This window comes from Erythrolamprus reginae, chromosome 1, assembly GCF_031021105.1.
Source record: "Erythrolamprus reginae isolate rEryReg1 chromosome 1, rEryReg1.hap1, whole genome shotgun sequence".
NCBI lineage: Eukaryota > Metazoa > Chordata > Lepidosauria > Squamata > Dipsadidae > Erythrolamprus > Erythrolamprus reginae.
Window position 1 is genome coordinate 425,668,468 of NC_091950.1, and position 27,768 is coordinate 425,696,235.

At 47.2% G+C, this 27,768-nt stretch overlaps 1 protein-coding gene across 1 annotated transcript in view; it reads left to right on the forward strand.

Annotated features, from left to right (window-relative positions):
- BLTP2 (bridge-like lipid transfer protein family member 2) overlaps window positions 1-27,768 on the forward strand; it is a 67,853-nt gene that overhangs the window by 12,879 nt on the left and 27,206 nt on the right. The window contains exons 3-17 of the mRNA XM_070735490.1: window positions 1,932-1,981; window positions 3,125-3,287; window positions 7,105-7,223; window positions 7,398-7,458; window positions 9,607-9,790; window positions 10,311-10,437; window positions 10,630-10,754; window positions 11,825-11,892; window positions 11,986-12,134; window positions 13,748-13,863; window positions 17,707-17,870; window positions 19,030-19,300; window positions 20,997-21,202; window positions 22,575-23,682; window positions 26,813-27,004. Coding sequence (XP_070591591.1) covers window positions 1,932-1,981; window positions 3,125-3,287; window positions 7,105-7,223; window positions 7,398-7,458; window positions 9,607-9,790; window positions 10,311-10,437; window positions 10,630-10,754; window positions 11,825-11,892; window positions 11,986-12,134; window positions 13,748-13,863; window positions 17,707-17,870; window positions 19,030-19,300; window positions 20,997-21,202; window positions 22,575-23,682; window positions 26,813-27,004 — 3,103 coding nt within the window. The remainder of the gene's footprint in view (window positions 1-1,931; window positions 1,982-3,124; window positions 3,288-7,104; window positions 7,224-7,397; window positions 7,459-9,606; window positions 9,791-10,310; window positions 10,438-10,629; window positions 10,755-11,824; window positions 11,893-11,985; window positions 12,135-13,747; window positions 13,864-17,706; window positions 17,871-19,029; window positions 19,301-20,996; window positions 21,203-22,574; window positions 23,683-26,812; window positions 27,005-27,768) is intronic.

Consider the following 27,768-nt stretch of genomic DNA (forward strand, 5'->3'; position numbering starts at 1 on the left):
CAACTCTGACGATTAAAGGCCTGGAGACTAAAACAGATGAAGAATGGTTGCAGGAACTGGGTTTGGTTGAGTCTAGACAAGAGAAGGACTACGGGGGAGGCCTTGGCCTCTGCCAGTATTTGAGAGCTAACGTTGCTTTGCAATGTCTTGATAAGAGTAGAGTTGGAACGTTGCATCCCATTTTGGTTTTCACACACACTAAAAAGATTTTGAGGTTCCGGAAAGAGGGCAGAGAAGAGCTTCAAAAATGATCAGGGGATTGGAAGCAAAAATTATATGAAGAACGATTGCAGGAACTTTGCATGGCTAGTTGAATGAATAGAAGGACCAGGGGAGACATGATAGCTGCCTTCCAGCATCTCAGGGGTTGCCCCAAAGAAGAAGGAGTCAAGCTATTGTTCAAAGCAAAAGAAAGAGAGAGAGAGAGAAGGAAGAAAGGAAAGAAAGAAAGAAGGAAGGAGGAAGGAGGGAGGGAGGAAGAAGAAAGTGAGAGAGAAAGAAAGAAAGAAAGAAAGAAAAGGACCAGGGGAAACAGGATAGCAGCCTTCCAGCATCTCAGGGGTTGCCCCAAAGAAGAAGGAGTCAAGCTATTGTTCAAAGCAAAAGAAAGAGAGAGAGAGAGAGAAGGAAGGAAGGAGGAAGGAGGGAGGGAGGAAGAAGAAAGTGAGAAAGAAAGAAAGAAAGAAAGAAAAGGACCAGGGGAGACATGATAGCTGCCTTCCAGTATCTCAGGGGCTGCCCCAAAGAAGAGGGAGTCAACCTATTGTTCAAAGCAAAAGAAAGAGAGGGAGAGAGAGAAGGAAGGAAAGAAAGAAAGAAAGAAAGAAAGAAAGAAAAGGACCAGGGAGACAGGATAGCAGCCTTCCAATATCTCAGGGGTGGCCACAAAGAAGAAGGAGTCAACTTATTCTCCAAAGCATCTGAGGGCAGAACAAAAAGCAATGGGTGGAAACTAAACAAGGAGAGAAGCAACTTAGAACCAAGGAGAAACTTCCTGACAGTCAGAACTTGCCTCCAGATGTTCCGAATGCTCCATTATTTTTAAAGAAGAGACTAGACAACCATTTGTCTGGAGTGGATAGGGACCATTCCTTTGGATTCTCAGTCATCACTTTTGGGTCATGATTGTCCCAAAGGATGAGTTTCTTGGATGAGATGAGAGACATCTTTGAAAAACAAAACAACCCCCCCCCCCAAGTGCAGTTGCCTCTTGAAAAAGTACCTTTATTTTTAAAACTTGGACTAAAACGTGGACTTCAACTCCCAGAATTCCCCAGCCTGCTTTCATTTAATAGATGAACAGCCCTCTGGAATCAGCCCACCCCAGAGATTCCCATTGCCCCCACCCTCCTCGCCTTTCGCAAGACTCTTAAGACTTATGCTGCCAGGGTTGGGGCGATTAGACCCCCCCTGGCCAATAAATGTGATGTATGGATGTGATCTGAATTTATTTGATTGATTTTTAATATACAGTATTGGGGTTTTAGGTTATGTAGTTTTAATTAGTTAGATTTGTCTTTGTATTTATTGTTTTATATTATATGCTGTGAGTGGCCCCGGGTCTTCGGGGGGGGGGGGGGGCGGCATACAAATCTAATAAATAAATAAATAATTTAACTTCTATGCCTCCAAACTCTTAATGGACTCTGGGCAGTGTACAATCATAGGCAATGTAATACAATGCAAAACACAGCAACGGATAACACAAGAGATAATAAATGTAATTTAGTCTTTAAATTATTAAAAAGTATGTATTATTTAAAAAGTCTTTAAAGTCTTCTAGTCCAGCCCTCTGCTAGAGCGGGAGACCCTCGCCCAGGGCTGTCCAACCGTGGAGCCTTAAGGCCTGGCCGAGGGTTCCCTGCCCAAGAAGGGTGGGACTAGAAGACCTCCAGGGACCATTCCCCACTCTCTTTGTTCTATCATTTCAGGAGATTGACAGCATCTGGATCTCCAGCAGACTTCTGAACAATGATGTGCCGTAAGTCTCCAGGGCGTTTTGGGGTTTGGTGGGGGGTGGATTTTGAGATGGGGGAGGGGGTATGAAAAGGCTGGCTCCTCCTCCCCCTCCCCTCCCGGCCTCTCACTGGAGACCCTCTAAAGCAGTGTTTCCCAACCTTGGCAACTTGAAGATATCTGGACTTCAAATCCCAGAATTCCCCAGCCAGCATTTGCATTCACTGGTTGGGGAATTCTGGGAGTTGAAGTCCAGATATCTTCAAGTGGCCAAGGTTGGGAAACACTGCTCTAAATAAATGATAAAGGGGCAAGTGGGGATTTTTGGGCTTCTGGGTTGGAGACGTCTGGACCCAGCAGGTGTGCTAACTGCCGCAGAGTTCCCAGCCAGCTTGGCCCCCTTTCTTGGGACATCAAACTGGGGGCAAGGCTTCCTGTCCCCCAAGCAGGAGGGAAGGGAAGGGGGCTTCTTCCTCTGCCCCCCAAGAGTCCCTTTGGGGCCTGGCCGATGCCAGAACTGCCCCTCCTGTATCCGGCTGCCCTTGTCTGCACTTCCTGCTGGTGCTTTTGTGGAGCAGCTCCATGTGGCCTGGGGGTTTTATGTGGGGGCTCCATCAACAGGGGAGGGGGTGGCTTTCAAGAAAAGAGGGCACCACCCTTCCTCCGGGATGGAAGAAGGACTCCTGTAAAATGAAGGAAGGAAAAAGGGAGGGGGGAAGGAAGGATGGGAGGGAAGGAAGGGTTGGGGTGAGGAAGGAAGGAAGCAATAGAGAGAGATGGGAGGAAGGGTAGAGAGAGGGGAGGGGAGAGGAAGGAAGGAAAGAAGGAGGGAGGGAGGTAAGGAAGGGCTGCTGGGGTGAGGAACAGAGGAAGGAATAGAGATAGGAGGAAGGGAGAAAAGGAAGGGGAGAGAGGGGAAGGAAGGAAGGAATTCCATGAATTCACTCATGGAATTGTGGGTGCTCCATTGCTGAAGGTTATGAAGAAGAGTTTAGGGACCTGCTTTGGACAGGAGTCGGACCAGATGGCCTCCGAGGGTCCCTTCCAGCACTGGGACTCTATGGTTCTCTGCACAGGAGCCCCCCCCCCTCCATCTCTGTCTCTGGGCGGTGGGAAGCCAGCCCCCTCCCACCCCCCTCCCACCTGTCTGGTTTGCTTTCCTCCGCAGGCGTTACCTGGCCCTGTGCCTTGGAGAGGTGCGCATCCGGGTGGATCTGCAGAAGCCCCCTCACCTGCAGCCCCCCGGCCCCTTGCCGGCCCCCGACGCCACCGAGGGCCCCCCAGAAGAGGCGCTCTCCCTGGGGCCCTCCCTGCTGCAGCTGCTCAGCCAGGTGAGATGGGAATCGTCTCCTCTGCAGCCCTTGGGGACAGGTGCCGTGTCTCTTTAGGTGGGAGCTTTTTCTACCTTTTTCCCTCCCTAAAAGAGGCTGATAATTAGGGCGGGTCTTATACTCTGAATGTAGCCCCCCCCCCTTCCCAGCTCTTCCCTTGCAGGCTCTTTCATTGTTCATCTCTGCAAACAGTGTTTTCCAAGCTCTAAGGCTTTGCAGGTGCTCTGGTCCCACAACTGGAATCCACAAATGTTTCCCAAGGCTTCGAGATTCAAAAGAGGAAAGGCTTCATTTTCTCTTCAACAGTTCAAAATACACACACACACACAGGTTTTTCTTCATAGCAAACAAGCCAGCATGGGGGGGGGTCTTTTCGGGGTGAGGAGTTGAAAGCTTTATGACCCACATTCACATTCCATCCCACTGAACAGCAACGCAGCGCATAGTTCCCTCTAAGCTGAGCAGTGAGCAATCGCTCACTTAAAATCATCATCAACTCAGAGTTTTCCAAACCTGCCCAGAAGCCGAGAGGGAAAGAGTGAGAGGGAAGGAGAGAGAGAGGAAGAGAGGAAGAGAGAGAAACAGATAGAAAAAAGAGAGGAAGGAAGAGAGAAAGAAAATCAAAATCTACTTTGAAACTAGCTCAACTATTTAAGTGGCATTTTGATATTGACAGAGTTGCCCTATTATGAGCTCACTGTTATAGACACACAGGACAGTGTTTTATTTTGAAATTCTCTCAGGCAAAACAGGGTGGGGTTTTTGTTTGTTTGTTTGTTTATTATTTCTGTGCCGCCCACCCCCAAAAAAAATTAGAGGGAACACTGAAGGCAGGGGCTATAAATTCCACTTCTAAGCAGACAGCTGACCAGCAACTCAGAGCAAACAGCGGTTTGACTTCTGTCTCACTTGCAGGGTCTTTCATGATTTATTCTAGGCCTCAAGGCAGGATGAGACAGATTCATGGATGCCAAGTGTATCATAGGTGGTTCTGCTTCTGCTCAAGATCCCCCTGGACAATTGGGGGGGGGGGGGTGAGCCCCATGCTTCATGGCCATTTTGTTCGCATACAAAACTTTCATTTCCAGTTTTCTGCGGGAAATGACGTATCCAATACACAGATCTAATAACTACAGAATTCAAAACCTTTTTTCCCTGCCCTTCTTCCCTGTGTTTTATCAATCTTCTATATTTTGGGTTCACTATATCATCGCTATCTGACAAGGATCGTAACTTCAGCCCCTGAATCACTGTGTCATCTGTTAACCACGGTAACCCCAGATAAACTAAGGTCTCTGTTTCTTTGTCTTCAGACTCAGACATTTCCTGCTGCAAACACGTTTCTTTCCAGCCCTAACCAGGTGCTAACAATGTTCCCGGCTTTTACCCACTTGCAAGCTCTTTCACGGCTGCTCTCTGCAAAGAATGTTTCCCAAGCCCTGAGTCTTTGCAGGGTTTCCCCCCATTGCTCTACGTGCTCCAAGTACGTTTATTTCCAGGACTAACCAGGCGCTAACAATGTTCCCGGCTTTTACCCACTTGCAAGCTCTTTCACGGCTGCTCTCTGCAAAGAATGTTTCCCAAGCCCTGAGTCTTTGCAGGGTTTCCCCTCCATTGCTCTACGTGCTCCAAATACGTTTATTTCCAGCCCTAACCAGGGGCTAACAATGTTCCCGGCTTTTACCCACTTGCAAGCTCTTTCACGGCTGCTCTCTGCAAAGAATGTTTCCCAAGCCCTGAGTCTTTGCAGGGTTTCCCCCCCATTGCTCTACGTGCTCCAAGTACGTTTATTTCCAGCCCTAACCAGGTGCTAACAATGTTCCCGGCTTTTACCCACTTGCAAGCTCTTTCACGGCTGCTCTCTGCAAAGAATGTTTCCCAAGCCCTGAGTCTTTGCAGGGTTTCCCCCCATTGCTCTACGTGCTCCAAGTACGTTTATTTCCAGGACTAACCAGGCGCTAACAATGTTCCCGGCTTTTACCCACTTGCAAGCTCTTTCACGGCTGCTCTCTGCAAAGAATGTTTCCCAAGCCCTGAGTCTTTGCAGGGTTTCCCCCCCATTGCTCTACGTGCTCCAAGTACGTTTATTTCCAGGACTAACCAGGCGCTAACAATGTTCCCGGCTTTTACCCACTTGCAAGCTCTTTCACGGCTGCTCTCTGCAAAGAATGTTTCCCAAGCCCTGAGTCTTTGCAGGGTTTCCCCCCCATTGCTCTACGTGCTCCAAGTACGTTTATTTCCAGGACTAACCAGGCGCTAACAATGTTCCCGGCTTTTACCCACTTGCAAGCTCTTTCACGGCTGCTCTCTGCAAAGAATGTTTCCCAAGCCCTGAGTCTTTGCAGGGTTTCCCCCCATTGCTCTACGTGCTCCAAGTACGTTTATTTCCAGGACTAACCAGGCGCTAACAATGTTCCCGGCTTTTACCCACTTGCAAGCTCTTTCACGGCTGCTCTCTGCAAAGAATGTTTCCCAAGCCCTGAGTCTTTGCAGGGTTTCCCCCCCATTGCTCTACGTGCTCCAAGTACGTTTATTTCCAGGACTAACCAGGCGCTAACAATGTTCCCGGCTTTTACCCACTTGCAAGCTCTTTCACGGCTGCTCTCTGCAAAGAATGTTTCCCAAGCCCTGAGTCTTTGCAGGGTTTCCCCCCATTGCTCTACGTGCTCCAAGTACGTTTATTTCCAGGACTAACCAGGCGCTAACAATGTTCCCGGCTTTTACCCACTTGCAAGCTCTTTCACGGCTGCTCTCTGCAAAGAATGTTTCCCAAGCCCTGAGTCTTTGCAGGGTTTCCCCCCATTGCTCTACGTGCTCCAAGTACGTTTATTTCCAGGACTAACCAGGCGCTAACAATGTTCCCGGCTCTCAGCAGCTTGCAAGTTCTTTCACTGTTACTCTCTCCAAATAAGGTTTTTTTAAAGCCCTAACCAGGGGATAAAACCGCATGCTGGCTAAGGACGCTAGCGAAGGCAAATACCTGGGAAGCAGGTTCTTTCCCCCTTTTGCTCCCCAGAAGCTGAGGTGCGTCTTATACTCCGAAAGATGTTCCACACCCCTCCCACCTGTGCTTATTCAGGCTCCGTCTGCCGTCTTCACCTTGTGTCTCTTCTCTTCCTTCCTGCCCTCGCATGATGGCGCATTAGGTGCCTCCTTGTTTGGAATGTTTTTATTGTTTCCTTTTGCACAGTTATTTATTTTATTTTATTTATTCAATTTTCATGCCACCCTTCTCCTTAGACTCAGGGTGGCTCACAACCTGTTAGCAACAGCACTTTTGAACAGAGCCAGACTTTTTTTCCCCCCACAATCCGGGTCCTCATTTGACCCCCCTCGGAAGGAGGGAAGGCGGAGTCAACCTGGAGCCAGTGATGAGATTTGAACCGCTGACCTGCAGATCTATAGTTGGCTTCAGTGGCCTGCAGTACTGCCCTCTACCTGCTGCGCCACCCTGGCTCACTTTGGTGTTGAACCAGAGAGGTTGTGTGTATTTTCTGGCCTTGGATTAAGAAACTGTTTGTTTTAACTTTTACTTGAACGCTTGAAATACGCTGCTCAAACAAGTGAAGGGACCCTCCAAGAACACAGGCCCTGGGTCCGAAGGAGTGAAATGTCCTCGTTGAATCCTTTGTTCTGTACAAAGTGGAATGTGCACAACAACAGGTGGAATTGATGGTCAACCAGTGTTGCTTCCTAAGTGGGCAGTTTGAATTCACAGAAGTTTGATTGACTTGGGAGTTATAGTGTGTTGTTTAGGTGTTCCCTTTATTTTTTTGAGCAGTGTGTTCACCCTCCCTCCTTTCTCTCCCCCCCCCAGCTTTGCTCCTTCCACGTGGAGTCGGTCAACGTGATGGTGTTGCACGTGGCCGCCTCGGAGTCCCTGTGGCACGTCCAGGTGTCCAGGTCCCAGGTCTTGCTGGGCTGTGATGGCAGGAGGTGAGTCCGAGGCTTTCTGGGGACGGAGACGGTGGGGAGTGGGGGGGGGACACGGAGGAGGGCCCACCTGGTGCCCCCTGTTCAACCCTTGAGGGGGCCCGGCGGTTTGGGGGGGGCATCTGTGGCCACACCAGGCCTCCTGCCTCTCTGACCTGCTCCCTCCCCTCTCCCCAGCGTGGCCTGTGAGCTGACCTGTGGCCAGGTGAACAGCAAGGTGCTGAAGAGCAGCCAGCAGGTAAGGCCGGGAGGGAGGGAGGGGCAGTCCAGAGCCCCCCCCCCCCCCATGCCACTCAACCATCGACTCCTCTTTCCCCTCTGCTTGGTCCCACTTTGGACCGGCCTTGCTTGCGAAGGTGCCAGCCGATGTCCTCACAGCCGGACCAGGGCAACTCCAATTATGTGACCCAGGTTGAAATACGAGGGTCGCCCAGAAAGTAATGCACCACATTTTTTTTCTTCAACAATTATTTATTGAACACAATGAAACTTACACACAAGAAAGAACAATGTTTCTTCTACATTCTTCCTATTTTTCCACGTAATCTCCACCCCAGCGAGACACAAGGGCGTGGATGCCCCGCTGGTACCACTCCTGGTTCTGGTCGCGAAGCCCTTTCTGCACTGGGCGAATCGCCTCTTCGTTATCCTCAAAATCTCTTCCACGACTGACCGGACTTCTGTCGACTCCAGGTTCCCCTGAGAGAAATTCAATGAGGACAGGCTGCTTGTAACGTACATCACTTACAGGCGCCATTTCGAAACACTGCTGAAACTATGCTGTCGGTCAGAAGAAACGTGAAATTTACACACACACACTCCTGACCACTCAAATAATGTATATCTAAAGTTTCACATTTGTACCATTACTGTAGGCTGAGAAAAAAAAATGTGGTGCATTACTTTCTGGGCACCCCTCGCCTTTCGTTCATTTGTTTGTTTTTGCTGCCCATCCGTCTCCTCTAAAATGTCACCTTGGACAGGTAAAATAGGCAGCAAACAACCTCCAGGGAATTGATGGGCTGAAAACTAGGGGAAGGGCCTTGTTTGTGGCGGCTCCGACCCTTTGGAATGAAACTCCCCCCAGAGATTCACCCTGCTCCCACCCTCCCGGCCTTTTGGGAGGCTTTAAAAACCTACCTTTGCCGGCAGTCTTGGGACCGTTGAGGACGGGCAACTATGGATGGATGTGGTTGAATGGTTATTATGAGGTTTTTAAGCAGTAGTTTAATATTTATTATAGGTTTTACGGTTTATGATTAGTTTTATAGATTTTAATGTTTGGATTTCCCACATGCTAAGTGCAAGATCCCTCTCACAGTAATAATTGGGAGAGGGACCTTGGAGTCCGAATGGACGACCATTGAAATAGGAGCCAGCCGTGGGCAGCAGCTGCCAAAAAAGCCCACACAGTTCTAGGTTGCATCAACAGAGGGAGAGAGTCAAGGTCACGTGAAGGGTTAAAACCACTTTATAAGGCCTCAATTAGAATATTACATTCAGTTTTGGTCACCACGATGCAAAAAGGATGTTGAGACTCTAGAAAAAGTGCAGAGAAGAGCAACAAAGAGGATCAGGGGATAAATGGAGGATAAAACATGTGAAGAGCGGTTGTAGGAACTGCGTTTATGTCTAGTTGAATGAAGAGAAGGACCAGGGGAGACATGAGAGCAGCCTTCCAATATCTATGGGGTTGCCCCCAAAGAAGAGGGAGTCAATCTATTCTCCAAAGCACCTGAGGGTAGGACAAGAATCAATGGGTGGAAACTAAACAAGGAGAGAAGCAACTTAGAACTAAGGAGAAAATTCCTGACAGTGAGAACAATTGATCAGTGGAACAGCTTGCCACCAGAAGTGGTGAATGCCCCAACATTGAAAGTTGTTAAGCAGATGTTGGATAACCATTTGTCTGAAGTGGTGTGGGGGTCCCCTGCCTAAGCAGGGGGTTGGACTAGAAGACCTCAAAGATGCCTTCCAACTCTGTTGTTGTTGTTGTTAATGCTGTAATTTTGTATATTTATGTTGTAAGCTGCCCTGAATCAGAGAAGGGTAGCCTAGAAGTCATAACAATAATAATAATAATAATAATAATAATAATAATAATAATAATAATAATAATAATAATAATAACAACAATAATAATAATAATATAAATAAATAAACTCTGGGGGAGGCCAGCAGCCTGACAGCCCCCCTTCACCTTTTAATAAGTATTTAACATCGACTTTCGCTAGTTCCAGTTCTAGCCACGTGACCCAGAAAGGTAAAACAACACCCCCCCCCCCCCGCCCGGCCTCCTGGGAGATTTCCGCAGGGAGGGACATTTTTGTGGGTCTGCAGGGACGCTGACACACACCCGCACCCACACGCCTGTCCTTCTCCCCAGGACGACGCCTGCCTGGCCGAGCTCTCCCTGGCGCTCTCCGTCTCGCTGGACGTCAGCCTGGGCAAGCAGCAGCTGCAGAGCGTGGCCCTGGGGGTCTGGAGCCTCCACGCCGAGCTGCACGAGGGGCTCTTCCACAGCGAGCTGCTGCGGCGCATGGGGGGCAGTGCCCAGAAGGAGGGGGCAGGTGAGCAGCTGGGGGGGGCGGCCGCGGGGCAGTGGGGTTCAGGAACGTAATGCCAAGGCCAGTGTTGAGCCGCTGCAGAAGTTGGTGATAAATCAAGGGCTGGCCCCCCTCCCTATCGAAGGCCTGACGTGGATGGGGACTTGGGAGGGGGGATTTCCACGATGCAGCCACAAAACCTCCTTTCGAGGGGTTCAAGGCCATCCGAGGCCCACCCACCTGGGTGGAAGCGGAAGGAGGACTGGCCATGCTGACACAACCTGAGTGGGCAACCTGACAAGTTTGCGGGTGGGGGGCAAGGGAGGAGGTGAACTTTCCAGTGGGTGGGAAACTGCAGTCCAGATTTCCCAGGGTGGCTCCGGAAATAAATTGGAAGTTTGAGGATCACGTTGACTCGGATTTAGTTTGGATGCTGCCTGGAACCTTGACAGCTGGGGGGGGCGGGGGGGGGCTTGGTTGACTTTCCCCCCAGCCCTCGGCTTCACTGGGCCTTTCCTCTCCCCTTTCCTGCCCCCCCCCCCAGATTCTCCGAAGGCTGCAGCGCTGGGTGCTTCTCCCCTGGGCCTGGCCGGCCTGAAATACGTCCCCTCTCGGCTGAAGGTGGACCTGGAGACCACCAGCCTGGTCCTCTCCATGAACAGCCAGAAGAGGTGAGGGGGGCTGAGGGGGGGGTCCGCTCTGCAGGCCTGGCCTTTGCCCTTCCAGGGTCTGCAAGGGGGGGGGCAGCTACTGAAAACCCAGAAGGCTTTGGGTGGGTGGGTGGGTGGTTTGGGGAAGGTGCCAGAAGAGTCCGGACTCAGTTGGAGACCCTCTTCCGTCTCCCCCCCCTCCTCCCCCTCCAGGCACCTCACCTGGACCCTGAAGCGGCTGCATTTTGCCCACCAGTGCGATGAGGAGCAGATCCCCCTCCGGAGCTTCACCCCCACCTGCGACCTCCCCCAGATGAGCCTCGAGCTGGTGCTGGAAGGCAAGTCCGGGAGGGGTCTCCCCCAGTCCCTGAGACCCCCCCCCCACTCCTGGCAGAGGTCCCTCCCCCCCAGAAAAGCCCACCTAGGTTGCCTCATGGAAGGGGGGTCATGCTGGGTGCCACGCTCCCTTCCGTGGTTGAATTTATGCCCCCCCCCCTGCAGAAATTGGTCAGTTTAAGGATTGGGGGGCAGTTTTTAATTCACAAGCCTGTGAAATGGCCCCTCCCGCCAGCTAAGTGGCCTTGGGGGCTGCCCTCGACTTAACAACCCCAACGGATCCCAAAACCTATGTTGCTAAGGAAGACGGTTGTTAAGTGAATTTGGCCCTGCCACGGTTGTTATGTGAATCGCCTCACTGGTCGTCAATCGACTTATCCGGTTGGTTAGTGCAGTGTTTCCCAACTTTGGCCACTTGGAGATATCTGGACTTCAACTCCCAGAATTCCCCAGCCAGCATTTGCATTCGCTGGCTGGGGAATTCTGGGAGTTGAAGTCCAAATATCTTGAAGTGGCCAAGGTTGGGAAACACTGGTTTAGTGAATCTGGCTTCCCCGTTGACCGCCTGACCTGCACGCCCCCTCCCTCCCTCCCTCCCTCCCTCGGATGCCACCACTGTCGTAACCGCGAGTCAGTTTGCGGAGAATTCAAAATAAAAATTTGCAAATATTTTTTTTATTTCTTCGCTCCAATCACATATGGAAAATGACACACCATCAATCTTGAAATACGTAGAATTCAAAATTTTGATCCCACAACCACCTTGCAGTGGTCGCTAAGTATGAAAAACGGGCATGGTTTAAATTTGATCACGTCGCCACGGCCACAAGTCCCTTTTTTTTAGTACCGTCACTAAACGAACAGCTGTAAGTCGAGGATTTTCCGGGGGGGTGGGGCGTGTGGTCCCTGTGTGGAAGACAGCAGTGGGCAGGGCCCCCTTTGATTCAAGGGCCTTTTGGTGGGGGGAGCCTCCCTTGCACTGCTCTCAGTTGGGAGGCTGAGAAAGGGCACCCCCAGGTGATCCCAAGGAAGGGAGGGGCCGGATTCAGCCGCCATCTTCCTGCCTCCCCAGATGGGCTGCTGCTGTCGCAAAGCCGCCAACGCATCGTGTGCCTGAACGTGTTGAAGGCCAGCCTGCAGGTGAGCCCCTGTGGGGGGGTCCCTGGGGTTGCCCCCTCCCTCCCCCCTCCCTCTGCCCCCCTCTGAGTGCCTCTCTCCCCCCTCCCCCCGCAGGTCATGGCCATCGACATCTCCGTGGCCGTCATGGTCAGCACCTGCATCGTCCACTACCGGCACCAGGAGTTCTCCCACTGGGTGGGCATGCTTGCCTCAGCGGAGGAGACCCCCGGCTGGCTCCTCTCGGCTGGCGGCCCTGGCGGCAGGTGAGTGTGCCCACACCCAGGCACAGTCTTCGATTGACAGTTCTGCAATAGGACTGCAATGGGAACTCTGAAATGATGCACTTGGGCCAAAGGAATATTGCACTGGCAGTTCTGTGTTAGCAAAAACGTCAGAAGAGGAGGATTCAGGGGTCGTGATTTCTGACAGTCTCCAAAGGGGTGAGCAGGCGGTAGGGAAAGCCAATAGAAGGCTTGGCTGCATAGCTAGAGGTATAACAAACAGGAAGAGGGAGATTGTGATCCCGCTGTATAGAGCGCTGGTGAGACCACATTTAACCCTGGAATAATACTGTGTCCAGTTCTGGAGACCTCACCTACAAAAAGAGACGGATCAAATTGAAGGGGTCCAAAGACGGGCTACAAGAATGGTGGGAGGTCTTAGGCATAAAACATATCAGGAAAGACTTCATGGACTCCATCTGTATAGTCTGGAGGACAGAAGGAAAAGGGGGGACATGATCAAAACATTTAAATATGTGAAAGGCTTAAATAAGGTCCAGGAGGGAAGTGTTTTGAATAGGAAAGTGGACACAAGAACAAGGGGGCACAATCTGAGGTCAGTTGGGGGAAAGATCAGAAGTAACGTGAAAAAATATTATTTATTGAAAGAGTAGTAGATGCTTGGGACAAACTTCCAGCAGACGTGGTTGGTCAATCCACAGTAACTGAATTTAAACATGCCTGGGATAAACATCGATCCATCCTAAGATAAAATACAGGAAATAGTATAAGGGCAGACTAGGTGGACCGACCAGGAGGTCTTTTCCTGCCGTCCATCTTCTTCTATATTTCTATGATTCCTTCATTAGAAACTCTGGCAGCCCCAGCAAAACATTTCTGTCTGTCTGGGAGATGAAATCTGTCTATTCAGCTCCCCGCCCTGAAGGCCACAAACTTTTAAAAGTGGCTTTGGTTGGAGCCCCTTGCTTCAGGGTCAAAGCCTCCCTCTTGCCTCCATCCAGCTTGGCCCCTCTGGCCACTTGCTGCCTCTGGGCGCTGGGTCAAAGTCAGGCAGAATAGAAACATGGAAGATGGACAGCAGAAAAAGACCTCCTGGTCCATCTAGTCTGCCCTTATACTATTTCCTGTATTTTATCTTAGGATGGATCTAGGTTTATCCCAGGCATGTTTAAATTCAGTGACTGTGGATTCACCGACCACGTCTGCTGGAAGTTTGTTCCAGGCATCTACGACTTTTTCCGTCAAATAATATTTTAAGTGAACATAAGCAAAATTATGGTGGGGGGAAGCCTTGGGAGGTGGTGGATGCTTTCTGCTTCGCTTTGTGTGGTAGCCACCATTTGGGGCTTCTGGAGACCCTCTTGGGCTGCCCCAACAAGCCTGGATCTCCTTTAGGGCGAAATCTTTGACCTCCTCCCCCCTTATTGGGCTCCAGAGAATTTGGTTTCATTCAATGTGTTACATATACAGTATAAGCCGCCCAATCTCCTGCCGGACTCCGGGTGGCGCACGCCAGGTTGAAAAACAAAACAATGCACAACAATTTAAAAACCCCATGATCACCTTTAACGCTGTTTCTCCGATGTCAAACCCCCCCCCCCCTCCCCAAATCCCATCCTGGTTTCCCCCTTTAGGATGCCGCAGATCCTGGCCACCATCATCCTCAGCGCTTCGGTCTCCAACGTCAACCTCTCGGTGCAGCTGGGGGACACGCCCCCCTTCGCCCTGGGCTTCAACTCTGTCTCCGTGGGTGAGTGACCGGAGCTGCCCTTCCTGCCTGTCCGGCTGGCTTCCTCATCTCCCCCTGGTCTCCCCCCCCCCTACCGATCTTTCCAAGGGCCACCATCAAAGCCACCCCCGCCCCACTTGGGGGTCCTGAGTTCATTTGTTTACTTTCTTTATTTACTTATACTTAACTTATTTGCTTACCTTTTTGCTTATTTACTAACTTATTTAACTTACTTACTTATTTACTTATTTATTTATTAACTTAATTATTTACTTACTTATAAGCAGATGCTTGGAACAAACTTCCAGCAGACGTGGTTGGTAAATTCACAGTATCTGAATTTAAACCTGCCAGGGATAAACACATATCCATCCTAAGATAAACATAGAAATATACAGGAAATAGTATAAGGGCAGACTAGATGGACCGTGAGGTCCTTTTCTGCCATCAATCTTCTATGTTTCTATGTTTCTTATTTATTTACTTATTAACTCACTTATTTAATTACTTATTTACCTTGTTTACTTATTTATTCACTTATTTACTTATTTATTTACTCATTAACTTACTTATTTACATATGTACTTATTTACCATATTTACTTATTCACTTATTTACTTATTTATTTTCTTATTTACTTATTTATTCACTTACTTATTTACTTACTTATTTACCTTATTTACTTATTTATTCACTTATTTACTTTTTTATTTTCTTATTTTCTTATTTATTAACTTACTTATTTACTTGCTTAGTTACTTATTTATTTATTTGGATGCAACTCTCAAAGGACTCTGGGTGGCTCACAGCCAAAAGTAACGCATATAATATAATATATATATATCCCCTTAGAAACAGTTCAAAACAATTTAAAACCAGCAATTAAAACAAGTTTTTTTAATGTCTTCAGTGGCGAGTTCTCTCCTACCACCCCCACTTCTCCATGGTCAGTCTGCCTGATGGCCAGCCAGACTGGCCTGGCTTCCTCTCTGTCCCTCCCTCCCACCTGGAGAGGCCTTCATCCTTGGGATCAGAGCTCCAGGCTGCCCCATTCCTCCTCCTCCTCCATGTCATCCCCTCCCGCCCCCAAGAATGCCTTTGAAGACCCATGAAGGTCACGGAAGCATGCTGGGAAAGAGAGTTGCTGCTGTTTGCCCATTGCCCATTTTAATTAATTCATTAATGACATTTATACACACTGCACTTCTCACTATCTTGAGTGGCTTGGGTGGTTTAGCCCAGTGTTTCCCAACCTTTTTTGAGCCGCGGCACATTATTCATATTTTCAAAATCCTGGGGAACATTGAAGAGGGGGGGGGGGGGCTAAAGAAAAGTTTGGACAAAAACCCCTCTCTCTTCCTCCCTTTTGCTCTATTTCTCCCTCTTTCTCTCTTTTCCTTCCTTCCCTTCTTTCTCTCTCTCCATCCCTCTTTCTTTCTTCCTCTCTTTTTTGCTCTCTTTCTCTCTCCCTCCTTCCCTTCCTCTGTCTTTCTCTCTCCCTTGTTCTCTCTCTCTCTGTCTCCCTTGCTATCTCTTTCTTGCTTTTTTCTCTCTCTCTTTCACTGTCTTGCTATATGTCTCTTTCTTTCTCTTTGCCTCTCTTGCTATCTCTCTTTCTTTCTCTCTCTCTGTCTCTCTTTCTTTCTCTCTCTCTCTGCCTCTCTTGCTAAGTCTCTCTTTTTCTCTTGTTTTGTCTCTCTTTTTCTCTCTCTCTGCCTCTCTTGCTATGTCTCTCTTTCTCTCTCTCTTTCTCTCTCTCTCTTTCTCTGCCTCTCTTGCTATGTCTCTCTTTCTCTCTCTCTTTCTCTCTCTCTCTTTCTCTGCCTCTCTTGCTGTCTCTCTTTCTTGCTCTGTCTCTCTTTCTCTGCCTCTCTTGCTATGTCTCTCTTTATCTCTCTCTCTGCTTCTCTTATATGTCTCTCTTTCTTTCTCTCTCTCTCTCAGCTGACTGCAAGCAGGAGCCCTGACGGTGGCAGCTGGACGTGCTGCTGGACACCGTATATGCCAGGCCCGCAGCGCCAGCATGTACGACGTCCAGCAGCACGTCCAACCGCACGTCAGGGCTCCCGCTTGCAGTCAGCTGAGAGAGAGAGAGAGAGCGCTCCCTCTCGCCGCCGCCATCTCCCCGCAACTGCCTGCAGCCGCTGCAGGCCCCTACCGCCTCCCACCGGGCCACAAAGGACACTTGCCGCCGACGCCAGGAAAGTTTCAGCTGGGCGGGCTCGGCTTCTGCTCGATGCCGCGGTACGGGGCTCCCAGTAGTACCCGTCTATTGGCGGCTCTGGAGGGAGGGATTGAGAAGCGAAGCCAGGGAGGGCTGAGAGCAAAGGGGAGTGGCGCGCGCGTGAGAGGGGAGGGGCGGGGATTCCCAAAACGGACGGAGAAAGCCCTCTCTCGCAGCGAAAGCGATCCCAGCCAGGGGGCTGCGAGAGAGGGCTTTCTCCGTCCGTTTCGGGAATCCCCGCCCCGGCACCGGCAGCGCCCCGCGGCACACCTGGCCGTGTCTCGCGGCACACCACTGTGCCGCAGCACACCGGTTGGGAAACGCTGGTTTAGCCTATAAACCATAAATATACCGCAAAGCCACAAAAAAATATTCAAATTCAGATTAACAATAGTTAAATATTACTCAAATATTATTAAACATTTATTTCCTTTCTAAAATTAAATTGGAGGTAGGTAAACTAGGCCACTTTAAGACTTGTGGACTTCAACTCCCACAATTCCCTAGTCAGAACCGGCTGGAGAATTCTGGGATTTGAAGTCGTCAAAAATGTCCAAGTTTGGAGACTTCTGATTTAAAATAAGCGAAGACTTCGTGGCTGACTTTCTGTGGGAGAAGTCAGGAGTCTAGTAGCCCCTTTCCACCTCGATTTATGTCCACATTATGCCATCTGCCATTAATGGAGACAGTTGTTAAGTGAGTTTTATGGCCTCTTTTGCTGTCTTCACTAAGCAAACCACTCAATGGTTGTTAAGTGAATTACACAGTCTGGCTTCCCCAATTGACTTTTATTTAAAAGTTTTCACCACCTGCAGACTCCTGGTTTTTCCTCCATTGTGGCCTTTTAAGGACTTGTGGACTTCAATTCCCAGAATTCCTGAACCAGCCATAGCTCAGGAATTCATGGCTGGCTCAGGAATTCTGGGAGTTGAAGTCCACAAGTCCTGAAAGGCCCAGCGTTGCCCCACTTCAGCTGCACAGCAGTGAAAATGACATGTCCTTTTCCCCCTGAATAATTGGAGTGGGGGAAACAAGGCCCCTACCCACCCACGGCAAAAGCCACAAGGGAAAAAGGCCCCCTGGGTGTGAGGCGAGATGGAGAGGGGCAAAGAAATTATTATTATTATTATTATTATTATTATTTATTAGATTTGTATGCCGCCCCTCTCCGAAGACTCGGGGCGGCTCACAGCAATGATAAAAACAATATATATTGACAAATCTAATAATTAAAATCTAAGATAACAATTGTACAATATAAAAACATACATGCAGTCATATCATGCACTAAATGGAATACGTGAATAGAAAATAACAATAACTCACAGTTATTAAAAACAACAAGGTTTAGAAATAGACAATCAAAAATAAATTAAACAAAAGTATAAAATTGTTTTAAGCCGCTGTAATAAAAAAATAGTCAACAGGATGGTGGACGTTTGTGTTAATTGTGAAGTGTTTAAGGTTTGATATAGATCTGTAAATATAGAACTTATTTTTCTTCTTTTATGTGTGTACGTTTTGTAAGTGATGTTTTGTATTTGCTTGTGTATTTTTTTTAATGTCAATATTTAATAAAGATAAAAAAAAAAGAAAATAATAATAATCGAAATGCCCGTTGCCTTCCTCCTCCGACTCAGATTACCAGCACCTGCGTCCTCAGAGCGTCCACCAGCGGGCCGTGCTGGCCGTTGACCACTTCTGCTGGCGGGTGGGGGCAGACTCGCACATCCAGCGGGCCCCCCACCCCCCGAACATGCACGTCTGGGGAGAAGCCTTCATCCTGGACTCCTTCAACCTACAGGTGCGTTCTGCACGGCCCGGCTCCACACGGGATGCGGCCCAATACTGTGGTCCACTGACCCGGGGATCGGAGCCTGCTGGGGGAACTGAGTGATTGATGGGAGTGGGAAGTCTGCAGGCAGGGGGTGGGCATTCTGGCTTTGAGCCCCTTCCTTCCTTCCTTCCTTCCTTCCTTCCTTCCTTCCTTCCTTCCTTCCTTCCTTCCTTCCTTCCTTCCTTCCTTCCTTGATTGATTGATTGTATTTATTTATTGTATTTATATGTCGCTCATTCCAAAGCGGACGCAGAGCAGTTAACGTGCGATAAATACAATAATACTAAAATATACAGCTCAAAAAAATAAAGGGAACCCATCCTAAATCTGAATGAATTAAACATTATTATTATTATTATTATTATTATTATTATTACTATTACTACTACTACTACTACTATTATTGCTATTATTATTATTATTATTATTATTATTATTATTATTATTATTATTACTATTTATTAGATTTGTCTGCCTCCCTTCTCCGAAGACTCGGGGTGACTCACAGAATAGATGCAAAATAAGCATGTAGCACAAATCTAATATATTAAAAAGTACAACTAAAAACCCTATGTAATACACAATCGTTCTCATTAAATATTTCATTTGCACAACTAATCCATTTGCACAACAGCATGTGAAATTGATGGTCCGGCAGTGTTGCTTCCGAAGTGGACTGTTTGATTTCATAAAGTTTGATTTATTTGGAGTTATATTGTGTTGTTTAAGTGTTCCCTTCCTTTATTTTTTGGAGCTGTGTACAATCAAAATGATAAAATCAGTAATATAATAACAATAAAATAATATCGTAAAAAGAACCCTACACACATGGGGGTCAATCTAATTCCAGGCCTGCTGGGAAGGGCATGTCTTAATGGCTTTCGGGAAGACCGGTAGGGAGGAGATAGTACGAATCTCTGAGGGGCAGTTGATTCCACAGACAGCTGATTTCAGAGCCACCACAGAGAAGGCTCTTCTCCGAGGTGCCACCAACCAACACTGCTTGGCAGATGAGACCTGGAGAAGGCCGACTCTGGAGGCCCTTACTGGCCATAACTGCCTGGCCGTTTCCTCTTGGCCCACCCCAGGGGCCTTTTCGGACATCGTCCCTCTGCTCATTCCGCAGGGCAGCTACAACCAGCCGCTGGGGACGTCCAGCACCCACGCCGACACCCTCTTCCTGGACTGCACCCTGCGCGGGCTGCAGCTGGAGTCCTCGGACGCCTGTGCCGACTGCCTCTCCCGGCTGGTGCTGCTCTTGCAGCCTTGGGACTCTGGCCCGCCACCGGGCGCCCTGGAGGAGCTGCCCCCAACCCTGGGGGAGGAATTCGGGGTGCTTTGGAAGGTGGACCTGAAGGTGGAGGATGTGAACCTCTTTACGCTGTCCAGCTTGGCAGGTGAGCCTCAGAGGGGGGTGGGGGGTGACTTGGGGGTTTGGTGTCTTTTGTGCCTTGGGAACCAGCAGAGAGAAGGCCCCCCCCCTTACATGGGATGGGGGGCTGAGACCAGGACCGGCCCTTCTGGGCTCCAGCTTTCAACCTCTGAAGCTGGAAATGATAATTGGGGGACCTTTAAGAGTGTTTGTTTATGGTGCATTCTTTGTCAAGTGGACCGGGTGAAATTGAAGCCTTGTTTGTTTATTTATTTATTTATTTATTTATTTATTTATTTATTTATTTTTTATTTTTTTTTTATTTTTTTTATTTTTTTATTTTATTTATTTATTTATTTATTTATTTAATTAATTTATTTATTTATTATTTTTTTATTTAGTTTCTTTCTTTCTTTCTTTCTTTCTTTCTTTCTTTCTTTCTTTCTTTCTTTCTTTCTTTCTTTCTTTCTTTCTTTCTTTCTTGGATTTGTATGGCGCCCCTCTCCGTAGAAAAGAAACCATCACAAAAAGCAACTTACAGGATAGGGGAAAAACCGTGCTCTTTCTAATGAAGTAAAAATGAAGACATGGAAGGTGAGAAAACAGAGAGTGATAGAAAAACACTTGCTCTTTCTAATGAAGGTGATTGAAGGTAATGAAACAGAGCTCTCCGTTTTCTCACCTTCAATCATCTTCATTTTTACTTCATTAGAAAGAGAACGTTTTTTTCCTATCATATAGGTTGTTTTTGTGAGGGTTTCTTTTCAAATAAGGCTGCAAAAATCAGTCAAGTGGACGCCTGGTCCACTTGACAAAGAATGACCCTTATCTCATTTCAGAATAGTCTTCCTCCCTCCCAGAGAGACAAACTCTCCTCCTGCCATTTTGATTTGGCCTTTAGCCCAGTGAGGGTGAACCTATGGCGTGCGTACCAACCACATGTGCCACGTGGAACCATGGCGGAGGGCGCACGAGACTTTGCCCTGTGTGTCAGCTCCAGCCAGCGGATTCCAGGCCTTGGGAAAGGCCGTTTCGCCCTCTGGAGGCTTCAAGGAAGCTTCTCTGAGGCCCCGGAGGCCCAAAAATCGCCCAACGGACAAACCGGAAATGAGGGAAAATGCACTTCCTGTTTGCCTGTGGTGCTGTTTTTGCACCCAGGAGGGTTGGGGGAAGTCTTCGGAGAGGGGCGGCATACAAATCTAATAAATTATTATTATTATTATTATTATTTCTGAAGCCCCTGAGTGCAAGAAACAGCACAATGGGGGAACAGGAAGTGCGTTTTCTGAACTTCCGGTTTGTCCATTGTGCTGTTTATTGCACTGCCGAGGGTTCAGGAAGCTCCGGAGTGCAAAAAACCAGCACAACAGGCAAACCGGAAGTTTGGAAGAAAACGCACTTCCTGTTCGCCCGTTTGGGGATTTTTTTTCACATACGAGGCTTCAGAGAGGTGCGGGGGCAGCCCCGGGGGCCCTGCACATGCGTGGGGTGGCAGGGAAGGGGGGGGCAGGTGGGCTAGCACCCCCCACAGGCTCCTTTTTGGCAGGCAAACCAAAGAAAGTTCCCCCTCACTGGTTTAGCCCCCGGATCTGCTCCTTGACGGCCCTGTTCCATTTTATTTGCCTGTTTATTTATTTTATTCCCTCCCTCTCTCTCCCCCTTCCCCTCTCTGTTTTCCCCTCTCTCTTTCTCCCTCCCGCCCCCTGCTTTCTCTCCCCCAGGGGCCACGGAGCTTCGGGTGGACACCTTGACCACCGTGGGCAGTGCCGAGAGCTGCACCGTCAGCATCCAGGGGGTGGCGCTGTCCCTGGTCAAGAACCTGGCGGAGAAGATGCAGCCCTGTTGCAAAGCCCCCGCCATCCCCAGTCCCGTGACCGGACTGGCCGCCCTCTGCCTCACCTACCGCAGCAGCATCCGCGCTCTGGAGGTGCCCCTCTCCCCCGCCCCCGCCCCCGCCTGCCCCATCGCTTCCCGAGGGAACTGGCTCCCCCCCAGCCTCCAGTACAGGCTGCCCTGGTCTCTGGGTTTGGGGGGGGGGGGGGGACTTGGTGTGTGCCAGGTCCAAGGCAATGTTTAATTTAAATTTTAATTTGATTTTTAATTTGCTTTTTAATTAATTTAAATAATTTAATTTAATTTTAGTTTAATTTAATTCTTAATTTAATTTTTAATTCAATTTAATAATTTAATTTAATTTTTAATTTAATATTTAACTTGATTTAATATTTAAATTTAATTTAATTTAATTTAAAATTTAATTTAATTTAATAATTTAATTTAATTTAATAATTTAATTTAATTTAATAATTTAATTTAATTTAATTTAATAATTTAATTAATTTAATTAATGTAATTTAATTTAATTTAATAATTTAATTTAATTTAATTTAATTAATTTAATTTAATTTAATTTAATTTAATTTAATTTTTAATTTAATTTAATTTAATTTAATTTAATTTAATTTAATTATTTTATTTAATTTAATTTAATTTAATTTAATTTAATTTAATTTAATTTAATAATTTAATTTAATTTAATTTAATTTAATTTAATTTAATTTAATTTAATTTAATTTAATTTAATTTAATTAATTTAATTTAATTTAATTTAATTTAATTTAATTTAATTTAATTTAATTTAATTTTTAATTTAATTTAATTTAATTTAATTTAATTTAATTTAATTTAATTATTTAATTTAATTTAATTTAATTTAATTTAATTTAATTTAATTTAATAATTTAATTTAATTTAATTTAATTTAATTTAATTTAATTTAATTAATTAATTTAATTTAATTTAATTTAATTTAATTAATTTAATTTAATTTAATTTAATTTAATTTAATTTAATTTAATTTAATTTAATTTAATTTAATTTAATTTAATTTAATTTAATTTAATTTAATTTAATTTAATTTAATTTAATTTAATTTAATTTAATTTAATTTAATTTAATTTAATTTAATTTAATTTAATTTAATTTAATTTAATTTAATTTAATTTAATTTAATTTAATTTAATTTAATTTAATTTAATTTAATTTAATTTAATTTAATTTAATTTAATTTAATTTAATTTAATTTAATTTAATTTAATTTAATTTAATTTAATTTAATTTAATTTAATTTAATTTAATTTAATTTAATTCCTCCCAATCCCACTGGACTCCCAGAGCGCTGAGCTCCAGCCTTGCTTGGCCTAAGGGTCCCCTCCCTTTTGGTGTCTTTTAAGAGCTAGAGAAAAAACGGGGGGGGCAGAGGGACTCACCCCCCCCCCCCCCGATGTGTCCTTCCCCAGGTGCAATGCGGAGACGACCTGACGCTGCTGTGGAGCCCAGCCACCCACATGTACCTGTTTGAGCACCTGCTGGCCACCCGCCGCTGCCTGGAGACCCTGCAGAGTTTGCTCTTTCCGGCAAAACCCACCCCGGCCGCCCCTCCCCAGCCGGGCCCCGAAGGCCAGCTGCCTGCCCAGGAGGGGGCTCCCTTCCCCGAGGGCCCTGCAGCCCCCCGGAGGCTGCTGGGCCTGACCCTGGAGTTCAGCTCCCTGAAGGTGACCGCTGTGGTGTCGGAGGGCCGCTACCTGAGCCTGGAGGCCGAGCGGCTTCTGCTCAACCGCCACGGGGCCTCCCTCCACGCCTACTGCCCCGGGCTGGTGGCCGGCTTTGACGGCAACAGCATCCTGGTCTTGAAGGAGGTGGAGCTGCAGGCGCTGCCGGAGCTGGAGGAGATGATCCTGCACCGCGGGCCCTTCCCCGCCCTCTGCACCCTGCGCAACCGCGTCTGGGCCCTCTCCTGCGCCAGCGTGGCAGTGGAGTTCCCCTACCAGTATGACTTCTCGGCCACCCTGGACGAGGCGCTGGGCGTGCAGAAGTGGCTGAAGGGGCTCCACGGGCGGAAGGGCGGAGGCGGGGCCCCCTCGGCCCAGCCCTTGCCGCCCGACCTGATGCTGAAGGTCCAGCACTTCTCCTGGGTCTTCCTGGATGACGTCTTCGAGGTGAAGCTGCGCGACAACTACGAGCTGATGAAGGACGAGAGCAAGGAGAGCACCAAGCGGCTCCACCTGCTGGACGCCAAAGTGGCCGCCCTGCGCAAACAACACGGGGAGCTGCTGCCCGCCCGGAAGATCGAGGAGCTCTACGCCTCCCTGGAGAAGAAGAACATTGAGATCTACCTGCAGCGCTCCCACCGCCTCTACGCCAACACGCCCATGCGCAAGGCCCTCATCACCTGGACCATGTGCGGCCTGGAGCTGGTGGCGCTGGCCGACGAGGCCTTCGCGGGGGCCGAACGGGTGCTGCAGCAGATCCGTGACATGGACGCCACCAGCCCCTTCCCCCCCGAGGGCCTGGAGCTCCTCACCCACTGGTGCCGCATGGTCAAGGGCAGCGTCAAGACCTTCTTCGGTGAGTGCGCGGACGGCTGGGCTCCACGGCGGACCGTCCCCCCCCCCCAGGTCATCAACGCCCCTGCCTCCCTGTTTAGAGGCACCACCGGGGAGAAATCAGTGTTGTCGCTCCGTCGCTAAATTACGCCTGAATCTTTATGACCCAGAATGCAGCACAAGTGACCCTAGACTTACAACAGTTCATTTAGTGGCCGTTCAAAGTTACAACAGCTTAATTTCCGGCATACAAATCTAATAAATAATAATAATAATTAGACTTACAACAGTTCATTTAGTGGCCCTTCCGAGTTACAACAGCTTAATTTCCAGCATACAAATCTAATAAATAATAATAATAATAATATGCTGCCCCTCTCTGAAGACTTGGGGGAGGGGCTCACAACATGAATAGCTATTCCGAGTCTTCGGAGAGGGGCGACATAGAAATCTAGTTAATAAAATAAATAAATAAAATATAAAAGCAGTATACAGTAATCCCTCGCTACTTCACGGTTCATCTTTTGCGGATTCGCTACTTCATGGGTTTTCAAAGGGGGCTTAAATCCATTGAAAATGTTAAATCCATTAAAATTCATAAAATTGTTCTACAGTACAATAGATATCCGACCAGTTTCTTTAATAGAGTACAGTAGTATACTCTATTAAAGAAACTGGTGGGATATCCCATGTAGTTCCAGCTTAGAAACATTATAGCATGACTGTTTAATGCAAAGGGTGGGTTTTAAAAGTCCAAATACTTGTTAAATACATAAAAACTATATATATTTCTTCTACTTCATGGAAATTCATTTTTCACAGGTGGTCTTGGAAGGCATCTCCTGCGAAAAACGAGGGATCACTGTACACCAAGATAATAATTAAAGTTAAAATTAAGAATTTCATTTAAAAAACAAGCTAAAAAGCCCATTCATGCCTATTTTTTCAGACTTATGACAATTGAAGCATCCCCGTGTCCATATGATGCTTGGCAACTGGTTCATATTTATTTATTATTTATTAATTGGATTTATATTCTGCCCCTCTCCAAGAATTCGGGCCAGCTTACAACATATAAAAGGAAACATAGAACGCAGTGGCTAAACCCAGTTCATTAAAATGAGATAAATCGATATAAAATCCCCAATTATGCTGAAAAAACAATTGTTCCCAACTTCAGACATCACTCAGACATAATATTTGTTGGCCAGGGGGCCAAGATCTAATCGCCCCAAGCCTGGCAACATAAATGAGTCTTTAGGCCAAGGGTCCTCAAACTTGGCAAGTTTAAGACTGGTGGACTTCAACTCCCAGAATTCTCCAGCCAGCTATGCAGAATTCTGGGAGTTGAAGTCCACCAGTCTTAAAGTTGCCAAGTTTGAAGACCTCTGCTTTAGGCTCTTGCAGAAGACGGGGAGGGGGGGGGCAGTACGAATCTCCGGGGAGAGCTGGTTCCAGAGGGCTGGGGCCCCCACAGAGAAGGCCCTTCCCCTTGGCCCCACCAAGCGACATTGCCTAGTTGACGGGACCTGGAGAAGGCCGACTCTGGGGGACCTGACCGGCCGCTGGGATTCATGTGGGGGTCCCAGCGCCCCCTTTTGTGACCTGGCAAGCAGAGTCAATGGGGGGAGCCAGATTCACTCCCCACCCCACTGGGTCTCCCCAGACCTTGCTCTCTGCCCCCCCCTTCTGTGCCCCCCCTGATGCTTCAAGCTCATTCCTCCCATGGATCTCTTCAGGGTTCAGACCAGTGAAATCTCTGGAGGAAACACACCAAGCTCAGAGAGCGTGGAAGTCTCTGCACGTTCTGCTCCTCCTCTCAGCAGCCCCACCCGCCTCTCGCACTGAGGATGTCGCCTAGATGGGTCATGAAACGTCTGCAGCTTCTCAAGGAGTGTGCAGAGCCACCCCAGAGTGGTCAAGCAGATGGAAACATAGAAACCTAGAAGATGGACGGCGGAAAAAGACCTCATGGTCCATCTCGTCTGCCCTTATACTATTTCCTGTATTTTATCCTAGGCTGGATCTCTGTTTATCCGAGGCAGGTTTCAATTCAGTCACTGTGGATTGACCAACCACGTCTGCTGGGAGTTTGTTCCAAGTATCTACTACTCTTTCAGTGAAATAACATTTCCTCATGTGAGAATCTTTCCCCTAACTACCCTCAGATTGTGTCCCCTTGTTCTTGTGTCCACTTTCCTATTAAAAACACTTCTGAACCTTATTTAACCCTTTAACATATTACAATGTTTCGATCCTGTCCCCCCTTTTCCTTCTGTCCTCCAGACTAGACAGACGGAGTTCATGAAGTCTTTCCTGATAGGTTTTATGCGTAAGACTTTCCACCCTTTTTGTAGCCTGTCTTTGGACCCCTTCAATTTTATCTATCTCTTTTTGTAGGTGAGGTCTCCAGAACTGGACATAGATATCCAGGAAGTATGAGTAATGAATGGTTCAGTCATACAAACCGGATACATATAAAATAGTGTGCTTTAAGCAATATCACAGTCAAGTTAAACAGTCTGGTCACACACATTCAGATCAGTCAATATCAATGCAATAATAATGTTACAAGCCTGTTTTTGTCTTACATAGCATTTTTTAAAATTATTTTTTAAGAAGAAAATTATTTATTTATTTATTTATTTATTTACTTATTTACTTATTAGATTTGTATGCCGGCCCTCTCCGTAGACTATTATAAATACAGAAAAAAACATACATTACAGCTTACAAATCTATCAAATTAACAGAGTTTACAACATCAGTCACAGTGAATCAGCAGAAAGAGCAGAGAGAGAGAATCATGCTTTCTGGCTCCCTCTTATGGCCATTTGCAACACTACCTCTTAAAGCTATAGTACTTCAATACATACAAGCATTCATTGCTAGCTTGTTTATATATTGCCAACCCAACTGTTACGTACAGAGCACTAACACAGTCCAGGGGGCACCAAGGACTCCACAGCTCAGCCCTGAGCCTCAGATGTTCTCTCCTGTTGGAGGCCGTGAGCGTCTCTCTCCTGGGAGCAGTTGGGAGAGAAAAGAGGCAGAGGAGCCTGCCACCCCCCCCAATGCCCCCCAAACTGCTCCCATGGCTCCCCTTCTCAGTGTGGCCTCTTTCCTTCCCTCCACCACCGTCCCCCCTGCAGTGCGGATCCGGGACTACCCCCGTTATTTATTCGAGATCAGGGACTGGAGACTGTCAGGCCGGCTGGCCGGTGCGGAGACCCCTGGGCAGCCCTGCTCTCGACGGCGCCAGAAGCTGGATCTGGGGGTCCCCTGGGGCCCGGTGACCGTGGAGAGAAACATGCCACCCCTGAAGTTCTACCACGACTTCTGCTGTAAGTCCCATGCAGTGGGGGGGGGGCTGGAGTGGCACAGTGGTTAGAGTGCAGCACTGCAGGCTCCTTCAGCTGACTGACAGCTGTAGTTCTCTACCCTCCATCCATCAATCTATAATATCTACAATGCTCAAAAAAAAATAAAGGGAACCCTCAAAGACCCCATCCTAGATCTGAATGAATGAAATGTCCTCATTGAACACTTTGTTCTGTGCAAAGTTGAATGTGCACAACAGCAGGTGAAGTTGATTGTCAATCAGTGTTGCTTCCTAAGTGGATGGTTTGACTTCACAGATGTTTGATTTACTTGGAGTTTTATTGTGTTGTTTAAGTATCTATCTATCTATCTATCTATCTATCTATCTATCTATCTATCTATCTAATCTATCTATCTAATCTATCTATCTATCTAATCTATCTAGCTAATCTATCTATCTATTCTATCTATCTATCTATCTATCTATCTATCTATCTAATCTATCTATCTAATCTATCTATCTATCTATCTAATCTATCTATCTATCTATCTACCTACCCACCCACCCACGCACCCATCTATCTATGTATGTATGTCTATTTGTATCTCTGTCTGTCTGTCTGTTTGTCTATCTATCTAATCAATCTATCTATCTATCTCTATCTATCTATCTATCTATCTAATCAATCTATCTATCTCTGTCTATCTCTATCTATCTATCTAATCTATCTATCTATCTATCTATCTAATCTATCTATCTAATCTATCTATCTATCTATCTAATCAA